Source organism: Thalassophryne amazonica, chromosome 18 (assembly GCF_902500255.1).
Source record: "Thalassophryne amazonica chromosome 18, fThaAma1.1, whole genome shotgun sequence".
Classification (NCBI taxonomy): domain Eukaryota; kingdom Metazoa; phylum Chordata; class Actinopteri; order Batrachoidiformes; family Batrachoididae; genus Thalassophryne; species Thalassophryne amazonica.
This window is the reverse complement of record NC_047120.1, coordinates 64,615,966-64,631,615: the sequence shown is the minus strand read 5'-3', so window position 1 is coordinate 64,631,615 and position 15,650 is coordinate 64,615,966. Positions and strand designations below refer to the sequence as shown.

General features: G+C 39.9%; 1 protein-coding gene across 1 annotated transcript in view; it reads left to right on the top strand.

The window, feature by feature from the left end:
• Nucleotides 1-15,650, top strand: part of abca5 (ATP-binding cassette, sub-family A (ABC1), member 5) — a 46,333-nt gene that overhangs the window by 14,885 nt on the left and 15,798 nt on the right. Inside the window, exons 10-18 of the mRNA XM_034194481.1 lie at nt 1,027-1,204; nt 2,601-2,659; nt 7,408-7,694; nt 9,527-9,646; nt 12,936-13,074; nt 13,177-13,267; nt 13,414-13,553; nt 13,626-13,745; nt 13,825-14,026. Of these exons, the coding sequence (XP_034050372.1) occupies nt 1,027-1,204; nt 2,601-2,659; nt 7,408-7,694; nt 9,527-9,646; nt 12,936-13,074; nt 13,177-13,267; nt 13,414-13,553; nt 13,626-13,745; nt 13,825-14,026 (1,336 nt within the window). The remainder of the gene's footprint in view (nt 1-1,026; nt 1,205-2,600; nt 2,660-7,407; nt 7,695-9,526; nt 9,647-12,935; nt 13,075-13,176; nt 13,268-13,413; nt 13,554-13,625; nt 13,746-13,824; nt 14,027-15,650) is intronic.

The following is a 15,650-nucleotide window of genomic DNA, read 5'->3' as shown; positions in this document are numbered from 1 at the left end:
CAAGGCTGTCTTCTCCACTCGCTCCATGTACAGATTGGCCACAATGGGGGATACCGGAGACCCCATCGCACAACCATGAATCTGTTTGCAGTAATTCCCCCTAAACAGGAAGTACGCGGTGTTGAGACAGATCAAGAGTTGGCTGGTGTGAGTTTGGTCCTTTCAAGTAGAGACACATCCTCCAGCAGTCTCTGCCTCACAGCTGAGACAGCCTCAGCAGTGGGGATGCAGGTGAACAACGATGTCACATCAAATGACACCATAGTTTCATCTGCCTCCAGCTGTAGGTCCTTGATCTTGTTCACAAAATCTTGTGTGTTCTCCACATGGTGGTCTGAGTTACCCACTAGAGGAGCCAAAATGGTAGGTTTAGTAAGAATGGTATAGTGCAAAGGATTACTAGATTTGGCTGCACAACCAGGAAGAAGTATCATTTAATGGGTAGTGTCATGGATTTAGCTTTAGACCTTTTAAAAGATGTGAAGGTATTCATTCATTAATGTATTTCTTTAAATCCTGTGTGTCTGTTTGTTTGAACAACACTTTTGATTTGAATTGGACCAAGAACAAAGGGATTTTACTTAGAGAAAATTATATTAAAAGTCAAGGCCAATATTTGGTTCTAGTGCTTATGTATAGTACAGGGGATATTTAGAATTGCTATTGGTTTAAAAACACACCCTTGGTTAAACACTAATAGGAAGTCATATCTTTCTATTGGTTGCATAGCCTTTGAGCTTAAAAGGTTAAACCTGAGACCATAACTGGAACTATTATGGATTAGAATGGATTGGTTGTTTTACTGAAAGATCAAGCAGTTCAGTTTTGGACAAAATTTATCAAATGTCAAGACCAGCACACAGAACCAAACATAGAATCACGAAGAAATATGTTCTTATACCGATTAGTTTGTAATTTTCAGTGTCTTATTTTATTTAACTGCTGCTTTGTAGGATCATTAAAGTTTGGTCAAACTGCCATTATTTAGTGTGTGTTGCTGCCTGTTGTGTGCTGCCTCATGCACAGGTGAATTTGGAATGAGGCGGTCCTTGCTGTACTTCTTGAAGCCATCCTATTGGTCCAAACACGGAAAGCGTTATGTGGAAGTGAGCTCCGTGTATGACACTGAGGTGAATGGTGCTCCTGCCAGTGATGAATGTGCCGAACCCGTTTCACCTGAGTTCAGAGGGAAAGAGGCCATCCGGTAAAAGTCTAATCTTTGTTTCACTTTTATAGTCTGATGTTGACTGAGTGCTCAGAAGCTGAGCGGCAGATCTGGAAAAATGCCCTAAAATACAATTTATATACTGAATCCAAAAACACATGTTGTGGTTGCCACAGATGGTGTGTTTTGTGTGGCATTTGTCCATAAATATGGTAACTAGCAAAAAAAAAAGTTTAATGTTTCACAAGCTTTAATTTGGAATATATTTCTGTATTTTTTGACAGTTTGCTTCCATTTCCTTAGCTGATATTTTTAGTGATTTAATTGGAAAGATGACTCCTTATTCTTTCCGTTGATACCTGAAACTGATGGAATATTCCATTTATTGATTTATTTTAAGGTACCTTAAATGTATACACCCTAAAAATACAAGTTCTTTGCAGAGGAAGTGATCCAACATACTTCCTGAAAATGTTTCCTGATACTTCCTTTTATAATTGTACATTATAAAAGAGCTTTCTCCAAATTCAAAACCCTCTTTAGGTGAGATACATTAAACACTCTAAATTGGCATGTCACATGCACTTGAGAGTTGTGATCATTGATTCATTTTTACATCGAGATGCACGAGTGATAGTGTAAAAAAATCAATATCCCTGCTAGTTTTTCCATATAATATCGTTATTTTCTCTGTGTATATATTTTTTGGCTGGTGTGATGTGTCTCCCTCCCACCCCTTGACTGTTGACTATCTTCTTTTGTTGATAATGCATTGATGTCTTAATATTGTCTTGTTGAAAATATTTGCTTTTTGCAGTCATTTATTCCTGAAACCTTTGCAGTTATAATTAGGTAATACCTGAAACTGTCCAATCCTGGTGAAGGTAACTGTGGTGACTGCGCCAGCCCATTAAAGTTAGAGCCACCTTCAAAACATTTCAAGTCAGGAACAGACTTAACAAAATGCATAATTTGTCAAGAGCTAATGAAAACAAAATTGACAAAAGTGTCGTCACAAGGCATTAAAAGTTTGCAGTCTGCAACACAAATTCGTACAGATGATGTTCGACTTGCGGATGAATATGATGTCCCATAATTTCCTGTATTGTCTATTGTGTCGATAGCGTGGGCCAAACAGATGTAGAGATGACAAGCTTTCATTTAAGGTATATGTCATGGGTGTGTGACTTTTGAGTTGACTAAATTCTTAAAAGTCCATCCTTGGCCACTCACCTACAGGCTTTTCCTCCTAATGTTACTATTTGTACTCCAGACTTGGACAAAAAGAAAATGCCTCAAAAGAACCCAGTCGTCCTTTTTTTTTTTTTTTTTTTTTATAAATAAAGCAGCTAAAAACCACACGGCTGTTCTCTCAGCTTCACTGTTTTCTGAGTCTCATGCTTTTTTTAATCATTTGTCTGCTCCACTCTGGCAGCATCAGCAACATCTGTAAAGTTTACAAAGAGAAGGACACCACTGTGGAGGCTCTGAGAGGTGAGTCCCAACCACTTCAAGCTTCATATCAGCCTCAAACCTCTCAAATAGAAAGAAAGAGGTCACTAAAAATATTTGCTCTTAGGTCTGAATCATATTAAAAAGAGTGCTTCTGTTTCTAAATTATTTTACACAGTGATATTAAAATAAAGCCAAATTATAGAACTATTTTGAAAAGACAAATAAAAATAAACAGTTTAAAGTTGTAACAAATATTGTATTCTATATACATAACACATGATGGTGGTAATGATAATTTTATTTATATAGCTCTTTTTAGTGCTGACATAGAAAAAAATAATTCTTGTATATGCTAAATGGATGACAATTTTAGTTATGTAGCAATTTGTAAAATTACAAATTACACAAATATTTTATTTATATATTAACTGCATTATAGTGAGCCTTAGAACTTTTCAGCCTACCCTCGTATGTATATGTGTGTGTGTGTGTGTGTGTGTATATGTATGTATGTATATGTGTGTATATATATGTATGTATGTATATATATATATATATATATATATATATATATATATATATATATATACATACATACTACAGTTATAATTAGAATTAGAATTTCCTTTGTATTACACTTTTTTAGTACCAAATTATACAAAAAGTATTTTCCTGTGTATATACTAAATAAATAATACCCTTGTCTGTGTGTGTGTATATGTATATATTAGGGGTGTCACAACACATATATTTGTATTGAATCATACAGTACACACGTAACTGTTAAGTGCACAGAACCATACACAGAATACATGGTACGACGCTGCACAATATGTTTATTGATACATGTGTATTTGTTCCCATAAATCACAGGCATATCATCAAGCCAGTGATGGGATTGTTTAACCCAGATGCTTTGACACATTAATGAAATTGGTTAATTTCCCTTTTTATTCAGAAATATCAACGTAAACATGAAAGAGTACTGATACGCATTTGTGCTGAGTCACTGTCCCCGTATGAGGTCAGTCTTTCGAGTTGAAACAGAAAACGCCACCAACTTATGACAAAAGTTGTGTTCTATGAAATGGTGTAAAATTTCACAGATAAATTAATTGAAGAGTCACACTGTGTGCAATGACTTGAAATCTGTGCAGAGTGAAGTTTTGCGGTGCTGTCATTTGTGCTAAAGTAAAACAAACTTGAATTGACTAAATTTTGAAGACCATCCGGCGACATAAAAACAAACCAAAACTAAAGGCAGTGTGAAACACAAATGATAGGAGATGGAATCTAACGTTTAATGAAAAAAGAAAGTTTACATTCACACTGTCTCAGTGTTTGTGGCAGTCAGCAGCTCTCATGCTGCTTGCTGATTAAAGCTATTGTATGTAAGTACGGAACCCTGATGTCTAACCACAAATATGAAAAAATAGAATGATCCACACCTTCATAAATATGAACCAAACCGTGACTTGTGTGTATGTATATGTGTGTATATGTATATCAAATCAATTTTATTTATATAGCCCCAAATCACAACGAACAGTCATCCCAAGGCGCTTTATATTGTAAGGCAAAAGCCATACAATAATTACAGAAAAACCCCAACGGTCGAAACGACCCCCTATGAGCAAGCACTTGGACACAGTGGGAAGGAAAACTCCCTTTTAACAGGAAGAAACCTCCAGCAGAACCAGGCTCAGGTAGGGGCAGTCTTCTGTTGGGGCTGGGGCTAATTCGGATTAGGGAGACAGACACCCTCTCTACTTTGGAAACATTCGGTTATTGTTCCAATAGCAAAGAGTGGCTCCCCCAAAGTATTTAATGATTTCAGGCCCATAGCTTTGACTTCTTTAGTAATGAAAACTTTTGAGAAGATTATCAGATCAGAAATTTTGTTGCATGTTGAACAACAGCTTGACCCACTGCAGTTTGCATACCGAGCTGGCAGAGGTGTCGAGGATGCAGTGGTAACATTACTGCACTTTTTGTTTAGGCATTTGGAGGGGCAGAAGACACATGCCAGACTCTTATTTATAGACTTTTCCTCAGCATTCAATACCATCCAACCCTTTTTGCTTGCTGATAGGCTCTTCCATAATTTTAAACTTGATCCTCACCTGATTAGTTGGATAACTGACTTTTTAACTCATAGGTCACAGTGTGTGAGAGTCAATGGTGTTCTTTCTCGTGTGCTCCCCTCTTCTACTGGCTCTCCTCAGGGTTGCTGCTTGTCACCCCTGCTCTTTATTTTGTACACCAATGAGTGCCGCAGCAGTGTCAGTAATAGACACATCTTAAAGTTTGCTGATGATACAGTTATTGTCAGTCTTCTTCAGGGAGATGAGCAGGACCACGGGCCTGCTGTTGATGACTTTGTCTCTTGGTGTGAGGAGTCTTTTCTAGAATTGAATGTGTCAAAAACTAAAGATATGATTATTGATTTTAGGAAGTCTACCTGTTTTCCATCACCAACTGTTCTTAAAAATGTTGATGTTGAGATGGTGGAGAGCTATAAATATCTGGGTGTGGTCCTTGATAATAAACTTTGCTTTGAACCTCATGTTGATGTTATCTCCAAAAAGGTTCAGCAAAGATTGTTCTTTTTGAGGAAGATGAGAACCTTCCAGGTTTCTTCTGAGATGATGACTCTTTTTTTATAGAAGTTTTATTGAATCAGTTTTGACTTTTTGTATTGTTGCTTGGTTTGGAAATTTGAATTGTCTAAATAAGAGTCATCTTGGCAGTCTTGTCAAAACTGCTGGAAAAATCTCAGGCAGTCAGCAGGCCGGGGTAATGTCCATCTATAACAGACAGGCTAATGCTGTTCTGGATTGTTCTAATCATCCACTGAAAAAGAGTTTGAGCTTCTGCCCTCAGGCCGTCGTTTTAGGGCTCCTATGAGGAGGACTAAAAGATTTCAGGTCTCGTTTATTCCTAGTGCAATTTTATTACTCAATGGCAATTAGCCTTTGATGTTGTTTATTTTGCACTACTATTGCTTATTTGCACATCCACATATTGCGTTTTTGGCATGGACTCTGGATTGAATATTTAACATTGTATGGGTATTGTTTTTATTTTATTACTATTATTATTATTATTAAGTTTTACTTTTATTACTAAGTTTAGTGATAAAGGTTACTTAGTTAGTTATTATTATTAAGTTTATTCCTTTGTTTCCTTCCTTGTTTGATTTTAGACTTTTAATTGGGTCTTATTTTCACTGTTGATATTGTTATCTTTGTGTATCTTGTCCTTTGTGTGCTCCTGCTGCAACATTAATTTCCCTTTACGGGACAATAAAGAAATTCTGATTCTGATTTAAGATTAATCTTAAAACTTTCCTTTTTGAAAAAGCTTATAGTTAGGGCTGGATCAGGTGACCCTGAACCATCTCTTAGTTATGCTGCTATAGACTTAGACTGCTGGGGGGGTTTCCCATGATGCATATATGTATGTGTGTGTGTATGTATATGTATATATATATATATATATATATATATATATATATATATATATATATATATATATATATATATATATATATATATATATATATATATATAGTGTATGTATATGAGAGAGAGGATTCTGTGCAGTGTCTTAGCTTTTGGATGTTGTGCCTGGAATCTGCTGGAGTCGCTCTACCAACTTGGGTGTTACAGCTCTTGTGCGCCTATTACCACTAGACCACTTTGGACTTTACCTTCTACATCTGCTACATTTCTTTCTTTCTCAACCACCTCTGGTGGCGTCTCCCATTGGGACTTGGAGAATTCTAATTCGTATACAGCACAGACGTTCCTGTACACGATTCCCGACAGTTGGCTGTGCCTCTCAGTGTACGCTGTCCCAGCTTGCATCTTGCATCCTGTTACTATGTGCTTGACTGTCTCTGGGGCACATTTGCACAGCCTGCAACTTGGGTCCTGTTGGCTGTGGTTGTCTCCTTCATCTATGGATCTGGTGCTTAGGGCTTGTTCTTGTGCTGCCATGATCAGAGCCTCTATGGTGTCCTTCTGTAGCCACTGGTAGGTCTTCTTGATGTCAGCCACTTCCTCTTTCTATCAACAGTACATCTCATGGAAGGGCTTGGTCTTCCATGGTATCACCACCTGTCTTCAGCTGCCTGAGGGATTCCTGTAGCAGGTGAATATGGGGGGTGTGGAGCATCTTTCTGATGTATCCTTGGATGCTCCCCATCCTGTATTGTGACTCTGACCCTCACTTATCCTTGCCCTCCCTCCTTGCGTTGCTCACAGAGCCTCATGGCACTGGATTTTGGGTGGAAACCTCTGTGCATTGTGAGGAGGTTGCGTGCCTTGGCATCAGTGACATCTATCTCCTCCTGTGGCCAACTTATCGTAGCTGGCTATCTGATGCCTGGTAGGGCGTATCCCAATCAGCAAACTATTCCACAGAAGCATTTTATAGTAAAACAAAGCCCGGTGGCCAACACACTGTCTTTATCTTGAGGACACGCTATAATCCTGAGAAGACGGAACACCGGCAGGTACGCAGGGTTTTAGAAAATACACATAGGAGTGTGCCAGTTCTTTAAAAAAAAATTAAGTTAACAATTAAACATTTAACTGAGGATTTTAATTGTTTATTTACCATACAGGCACAGAAGTAATTACAATTCAGAATAATGTACAGAAAATAACCAAACTGTAATTATGAGTCATCATGCAGTGGCACTGCTGGACTTCTGTTGTTGCATGTGGGTGCAGAAACATCTTCTCCAGCCTTAAAGTCTTCTTTATGCTGCTTCTTCTTAGGTTTGACTTTTGACATCTATGAAGGTCAGATTACGGCTCTCCTCGGACATAGTGGTGCTGGAAAGTCCACTCTCATGAATATCCTGTGCGGCATCTGTCCGCCCACTGATGGCTCAGCTACCATCTACGGCTGCCCTGTTGCAGAACTCGCAGATGGTCCAGACATGAAGCAGCTGGTGGGAATTTGCCCTCAGTTCAATATCATCTTTGATGTGCTCACTGTGGAGGAGCACCTGAGGATATTTGCTGCCATCAAAGGGATACTGCCTGCAGACATTGATGCTGAGGTGCGCTAGCGATGTCATCACTTTCCAAATGGCTCTAGTTTGTATTTTTCTGAAGTAATTCCACAATGAGACATGTCTTTAGTTAGCTGTGTATGAAAATAATGTGATTTACCTCAAGTATCACCAAAGAGGGTAAATCTAAAGTACCACAGAAGTCCTTAAAATCTGAGTGTTGCTGACGGCAACTTTTGCCTCATGAATGCATTCATCAGTCAGAGGGCCATGTCATGTGACATGCAGTACTGTCTGTCTGAAAGCAACATCATCATCTGTGCTCCAAATACTGTACTAGTAAAGGAAATGAAATAGTGAGGATTATTTATCCTACACAAGTGACGTATTCAGCACATTTTAGGGAATTGATCAAACACTGCAGTGCTTTCTGGCCTCTCCTACGACTTAACAGCATAAGAGGTGTTTCTTACATATTTATTTTTATTTCTGTGTAGGCTCTCAGTTGTCCAGGTGGTTTCCATAGTAGAGAAGCTTGAATCTTCGACTGGACTGGGTTGCTTGACGCGAGGACGTTTCGCTTCAAATCGCAGAAGCTTCCTCAGCTAAAATTCTTGCTCTGGTGATCTGACTTCTGTCTTGACTCTTGTAGAGAAGAATAATCAAGAAGTCACAAAAGCTGGAGTTTTAAACCTAACCAGACCCCTCCTACCGAGAGGCAGACTGCTATAGGCTGGTGACTAAACAATAGCTCTAATTAGCACCTATTGTGCTCTAGTTAACACCCTCCTAATGACAGGGCAGCTGTCCCTCTCCTGATGGCTCCCTTGACGACTCTGCTGATGACGTGAATGACTCATTACCATGAACAAAAGACTGAAACTGCTTTGACCCGAGTACCCCATTGACCAGATAGACAAGAGACGGAGACAAGAAGAAGAGTGTCTCTCCCTTATTTAGCAAGAGTAGGGGAAAAACTACAGAGGATCTTCAGACAGCACAAAATCCCAGTTTACTTTAAACCGGTTAACACATTGAGACAGAAATTAGTTCACCCTAAGGACAGGATACCTAGTTACAGAGCAATGTAGTGTATTCTATCAGATGTCAGGAAAACTGTAATGAACACTACATAGGTGAGACTAAGCAACCTTTACACAAAAGGCTATACCAGCACCGCAGAGAGGGCGCCACTGGACCTCAGTCTGCAGTTCATCTCCACCTTAAAGACACTAACCGCACGTTTGAGGACAGGGAAGTTAAAATATTAGCCAGAGAGAAGAAATGGTTTGAGAGAGGGGTCAAGGAGGCATTCTTTGTGAAACGTTTGAAACCTAGCCTTAACCGGGGAGGGGGTCTGAGACACGCTTTATACCCTGTTTACAATGGGGTACTCAGGTCAAAGCAGTTTCAGTCTTTTGTTCATGGTAATGAGTCATTCACGTCATCAGCAGAGTCGTCAAGGGAGCCATCAGGAGACGGACAGCTGCCTTGTCATTAGGAGGGTGTTAACTAGAGCACAATAGGTGCTAATTAGAGCTATTGTTTAGTCACCAGCCTATAGCAGTCTGCCTCTCGGTAGGAGGGGTCTGGTTAGGTTTAAAACTCCAGCTTTTCTGACTTCTTGATTATTCTTCTCTACAAGAGTCAAGACAGAAGTCAGACCACCAGAACAAGAATTTTAGCTGAGGAAGCTTCTGCGATTTGAAGCGAAACGTCCTCGCATCAAGCAACCCAGTCCAGTCGAAGATTCAAGCTTCTCTACTATAGATTTATTTTTAATTATATTTCATGTCCATTTTGACTAAAAATATTTGAATGAAAAAAAATAATTTTCCCTTTTTTAGTCAGGAATCTTAAGTCTTTTTGTTCCCCTCTAGGTGACTAAAGTACTAAAGGATCTGGACTTGGAGAAGATCATGACTGCTCAGGCTAAGAACCTGAGTGGAGGCCAGAAGAGGAAACTGTCTGTGGGCATTGCCATCCTGGGAGATCCAAAGGTATTGTAACTTTTAAATGAGCACAACCCCCATCTTTAGAGACCTGCAATCAGTTGAGTTTCCCGTTTGAACTCCTGATCTTAAGCTAGCGTGGTGGTGTGAGTGGTCATTGTGCTTGCTTCCAAAACAAGTTAATTGGTTCAAGACCAGCGATGACTGCTCTTAACACAATGTGGAGTTACATCAGGACGGGCATCTAGTCTTGTGTGTGTGTTTTTGAACACCTGTATATAAAAACAAGGGAACAAACAATCAAGCAACAGCAGATAACACACACACTAGGGGTCGAAATAGTACGTGCATGTGCTAGTTAGTGCATGTATTATTCGAGCGGTGCACGTAATTTTATACTGCACTAGCACTGGTGCAAGTAACTTTGTCCAAGTAGAATGAACCAGTAAAGGAATAAATAAGGAAAAAAAAGAATTTCCAGTGTGTTGTCTTTGTCTTCCCTGCGTTTTATGACTCTCACACACAGAGCGAGTTGCTGTGCTCTTTGTTGTGTTTGCGCGCACACATGTAAACAAAGAAAAGAAAAAAAAATACTGGCTGCTGCTGCGGTTCCTCTCCCTCTCTGCCCTCAAACTCTCATCATTGTGTTACAAACCAGTCACCATTTTTTTTTATAATACATCTGTGTAGTTAATAAAATTATCTTCATGGACGATTAGTTCGCGAGCGCATGTGGAAAAAAAAACTGGCTGCCACTGCAGTTCCTTTACAGAACCCGGGAGAGGTCACTTAAAGTGACCCCCCCCCCCCCCCCCCCCCCGGCCATGATAATTTGTGCGCACGTTTTCCTTTAATTGAGCACACGTTTTCCTTTAATTGAGCCATCGAATTAATAAAACGTGGGCACGTTTTCCTTTCGTTCAAAATGAACTTCATAATATGACCTAAATTATCATCCTCACGACGGGGAGACGCTTCGCCATCAGCATCCTTTTTAATGTGCTTAAACTCCAGATGATGCCATGCTGGGCAGCTGGAGTTCTCTGTATGTCCTTGTGCGCCCAAACCATGATATATACCCTGACCAGATCCATTTCTAATGGGGAAATGTATTACACTGTCTCCTGGTTTGTTGGCTAATAGCCAACATTTATGTGTCAAGACAATGTTGAGTGCACGCTTTACAAATTGTGGCCACGTTTAAGTAGATCGTGCCCTTGTTTTACTTAAATGATGCTTAAAACATGCGCACAATATAAAACATGCAAAACATTTTGCAATGACACTTCCAGGGCTCCGTAGTTCCTCGCTCTCTCTCCCCTTAAACCCTGTCATAATTGTGTTATAAACCAGTCACCATTTGTTTTATTATACATCTGTGTAGTTAATAAATAAAATAATCTTCACGAACGATTCGCTCACGCGCACGTAAAAAAAAAAAAAAAAGTCTTCTGCTGCTGCTTTCCCCTCAAACTCTCCCCAGAGAGGAAGAGTCTGACACATCAGAGGAGGAGTTTTAAGGTTCATATAAGACTGACTTTTGGTTGTGCAAGTAACTTTTTTTTGGTGCAAGTATTTTTTTTTTTTGTTTTGTTTGTTTTTGTTACTAGCACCAGTGCAAGTAGGTTAAAAAATGTATTTCGACTCCTGCACACAGACAAATTGAATAGCCAACCAAAAAAAGGGGAATAACAATATATTGGCATAAATCTTTTGCCAGATCAACATGCAGATTTATATCTGTTCTTCTTTGGTGACTGTTAGTGAATCTTTGGAATACTGGTTTGATAGCCCCTGGACTCCAGGCAGAGAGTAGGGCAGAGAGAGATCAAGCCAATAGAAACTTTACTGATCCATTGTTGAAGTCAATGGATCAGTAAATATGATTAAAATGGGGCTTGCCTATAACATTTTAGAGGTGTAAAACTCTATAGCTTCAGGGGGCTCTGCCCCCTTGACTCCCTCCGGGATCCCCTGCACCCCTGGCCATGATCCTAAGTCATGTAATTTACGTGCCACTAAAATGGTTCTAGCTAGAACCCTGGTGGGTTGTATGTGGTTCTGCAACAGAAATATAATACAAATTAGTCTTCAGTAACAGGAATTAGGCTCAGAGGACAATTCTAATCCAATTACATTTTTTTCCAAAAATCTGATTGATTGATTAATCGTGTGAGATTTCAGACCATGAAATATTGAGTAGACGGTGGCAAAATATTTGACCATTCCACATTTGATGTATAACACCATGCCCTGACCACGTTGCTGCGCAGGTGTCAATTATGGCACTGTCAGCTAAGAACAACAGAAGCTAGTCCAGCGACGACAATGTCGAAATGCATGGATTTAAGTGGTTTGACGAGATGGAGAAATCTGTGGGTCTGCTGACAGAATTTCCAGTTTGGCATGACGACGCTGTTGCAACAGTAAGCTTTGTCGAGCTGACCACACCCTTTGACAACGATTCGCCAACCGAATTAACAAAAATAAACCGTGCAAACAGTGGAATTGGTTTAGAATGGGAATAACCCTGTTGTCTGATTTGCGGACGTTCATGCTGGATTTTATGGTCGCAAATTGAGTTTTACGGATATTTGCCACTGTAATCCAGCATGACCGTCCGCAAATCATCTGGAATGCTGTGTGGCAAACCGAGCCCATTTGAAGCCAAACATGACTGCAGTGCTGAAAATGGCCACAAGGTGCAGCCCTGTGAACGTGTCATACAGATGTGCTTCTGTACAAATGTCCCACTCGCCCTCCACTTAACCACTGATTAATAACCAAAAATGTGGCCCTTATCACAAAAAACCCTGAGGTAAGTAAGTTATATTAGCAACAATTATTCCACTATGACCTTGTGCTCTGAGCATTCACATTGGAAAATTAAGGACAAACTTAAATCCCCCAGGAATAACTCCAACAATAAGAACCAGAATAAATGAACAGCAACAATATTCAGTGGTCTAGTACTACGCATGAAGGTTTGACTCACATTTGTGCATGAACACACACTCCATATCCCCTCTGGTTCACTTGTGGAAAATGTGATATGACATCATCAGCTACGGCAAGTGTGCTAAGACCAAACTAAGACAAATCCTTCTCATGATATATAGCCTCTAACAAATACATGATTGAAACAAACCCCAGTAGACTTTCTGATAGTGACCCCCAGAACAATGGGAGAAACTAAAATAAACGTCTTGGCTTTAAAACATCCCCCTCCAAAAAACAAATCCATCCACATTTCATGTTCTGTCCTCACTGACTGTAAACTCTTGAAGACACTTGCATCTACTGATTCTGCACTGTGCATTCCTTTTGTTCTCTCCAGATTCTGCTGTTGGATGAACCGACGGCAGGAATGGATCCGTGCTCTAGACACCAGGTGTGGTCTCTCTTGCAGAACCGCAGAGCCGGCAAGGTCACCGTCCTCACCACTCACTACATGGACGAGGCCGACATCCTGGCTGGTATGAACGCTTCCTGTCATGTGACTGGTTGGCTTCCAGCTGTCTCAGCATTGACTTGCACAGAATGAGTTCTTTGTAACCGTTTGATGCTTTTGTCTGCAGATCGTAAAGCTGTGATCTCTCAGGGGAAGCTGAAGTGTGTCGGCTCCTCCCTGTACCTCAAGGTCAAGTGTGGTGTCGGTTACCATCTCAGGCAAGTCACTCATAGCTCATAATTACACATGAAGCTCAGAGGTCAAACCTATGGAGGACGTTACCATTTAAAATCAGATATCCAGGCTGCTGCAGCTGTAAGAAAAGCATATTACTGTGAGTAATTTTCTGTTTATGCTCCTTCAGAATGTCAGTCAGTGACACATGTGTAGCTGAAATGATCACGTCGCTGGTGAAGCAGCACGTTCCGAAGGCGGAGTTGTCTCAGCAGCATGGCGCAGAGTTGACGTTCACGCTGCCTTTTGAGAGCATGGACATGTTTCCAGGTCAGAACACATCATTGATCCTTCAGGTTGATTAAAACACCCAGAAGACAAGCGGTGATTCGTCTTCTACAGGTTTGTTCTTGGAACTGGACACTCAAACTAGTCTGGGAATTACTAACTACGGCGTCTCCATGACAACACTAGAGGATGTTTTCCTTCGACTGGAGGCAGAGGCTGAAGTGGACCAAGCTGGTGAGCAAGCCGTGAGAGTCGTTAGAAGAAACGACACGTTAAACTGCCTTCCACTTGTCTAAATGTTTTCCATCTCCAGATTACAGCGTGTTTAATCAGGAACAAGCAGATGATGAGTGCGACAACTCGTCGCTGGATGATACCGACCAGCGGCTGCTGACATTCTCGGACAGCAGGTCGGGCGCCGTCTCTGGTCACGCGCTGTGGCGGCAGCAGTTCAGCACCGTGGCATGGCTGCACATGCTCAACATGCGCAGAGAGAGGAAGGCTTTTATTTACACGTGAGTAGAAGCGGTAACCTTTACTGAAGCCCAAAGTCATAAGTGTCAGTTTCACTGTGGCACATCACGTGTCACTTTTCATACATATTAATAACTGTGCTTGAAGTTTAAGGATTTGAGTTTGTCCAACAGGGGACAGATTAGTGCTAAAACAGCTGAGTATCTTGTTGCTGATTTGGGATTGTTGCAAATACAGGTAAACCCCGTTAACCGCTCAAGTTGGGGTCTACAAAATCAACCCGCTACTTAGCCAAAAGTGCGAGTTAATGAAGATGACCCCAAAAAAAGTTAATCTGCTTACCTTGCCATATTACAATAGTTTCAGCCATTTGAAGCATGATTTCTTCATCTGGAGTGAGTTTGGAATCTTCTTCCTCCTTGGGCTTTTGTATTTCAGCGATGAGGGCTTTGTCAGTGCAGACAATTCTGGACGATTCAAAGTTTTGTTTTTTTTTTAATCTGGATGTGATCTTCCTCTTTAGATCCTTCCCGTGACCGGACATGATCTTTGAATTATTTATTTCGAATTTTATTATTTTATTTCGACACACATGGTTGAATAAAAAAGAAATACAATATTTACAAACACAAAACAAAACAACAATACAGCAAAACAGAAAACAAAATACAATAATCCAAAACTGACCAAAATCAAAACCCATGTGACCGAAAGGGGGTGAGTAGAAGCATAACTTATCAAGACCCACCCCTTATTCCACGAAATCAATAAATACACTCACTAGTAATTAGATTCACACACACACACACACACACGTATGCAAACACATATATATATATATATATATATATATATATATATATATATATATATATATACACACACACACACACACACACACACACACAAATGCTTGTACATATACCATCACATATGCTTCCCAGTCATGTTACAGGTCTTACCCACATATACCTAAGCATGCATACTTACATACAAGCTAACATTACATACTTGACACAGTCACTTCACAACGAATCCAACTACAGTATTTTGAAACAATTACTTTTTTGCAGAGTCGCTTAAAACATGCCAGAGTACCACACGTTTTGATCTCAATAGGAGACTCATTCCACATCTTCACCCCTGTCACGGATACGCAAAAACCTTTTATATTAGTGCAAATTAATGGTTTCTTAAATAATACACAGCCACGTAAACTATACTCAGAATCCCTAATTTCGAACAGCCTCTGGACATGTCTCGGCAAGGCTTGGTTTTTTGCTTTAAACAAAATCTATAGTGTAGTGTACTCCACCATGTCTCTAAATTTTATTACGTTCAAAGAAATAAATAGGGAATGAGTTGGTTCACATAAATGTTTATTGCAGATGATACGTATGGCTCGTTTTTGTAGAAGGAATATTTGATTAGTGATTTGATTTGATTTATAAGTTTTTCCCCACAACTCAATGCAATATGTCATGTATGGTGCTATTAATGAATGGTATAAAGTAAGTAACCCTTCCCCTGATAGTGTGTCTTTGGCTTTATACAAGATGGCGATAGATTTGGACATTTTTGATTTAATATAGTTTATATGTACTTTCCAACTTAGTTTATTGTCAATTATAACACCAAGGAATTTATTCTCTATTACTACCTCAA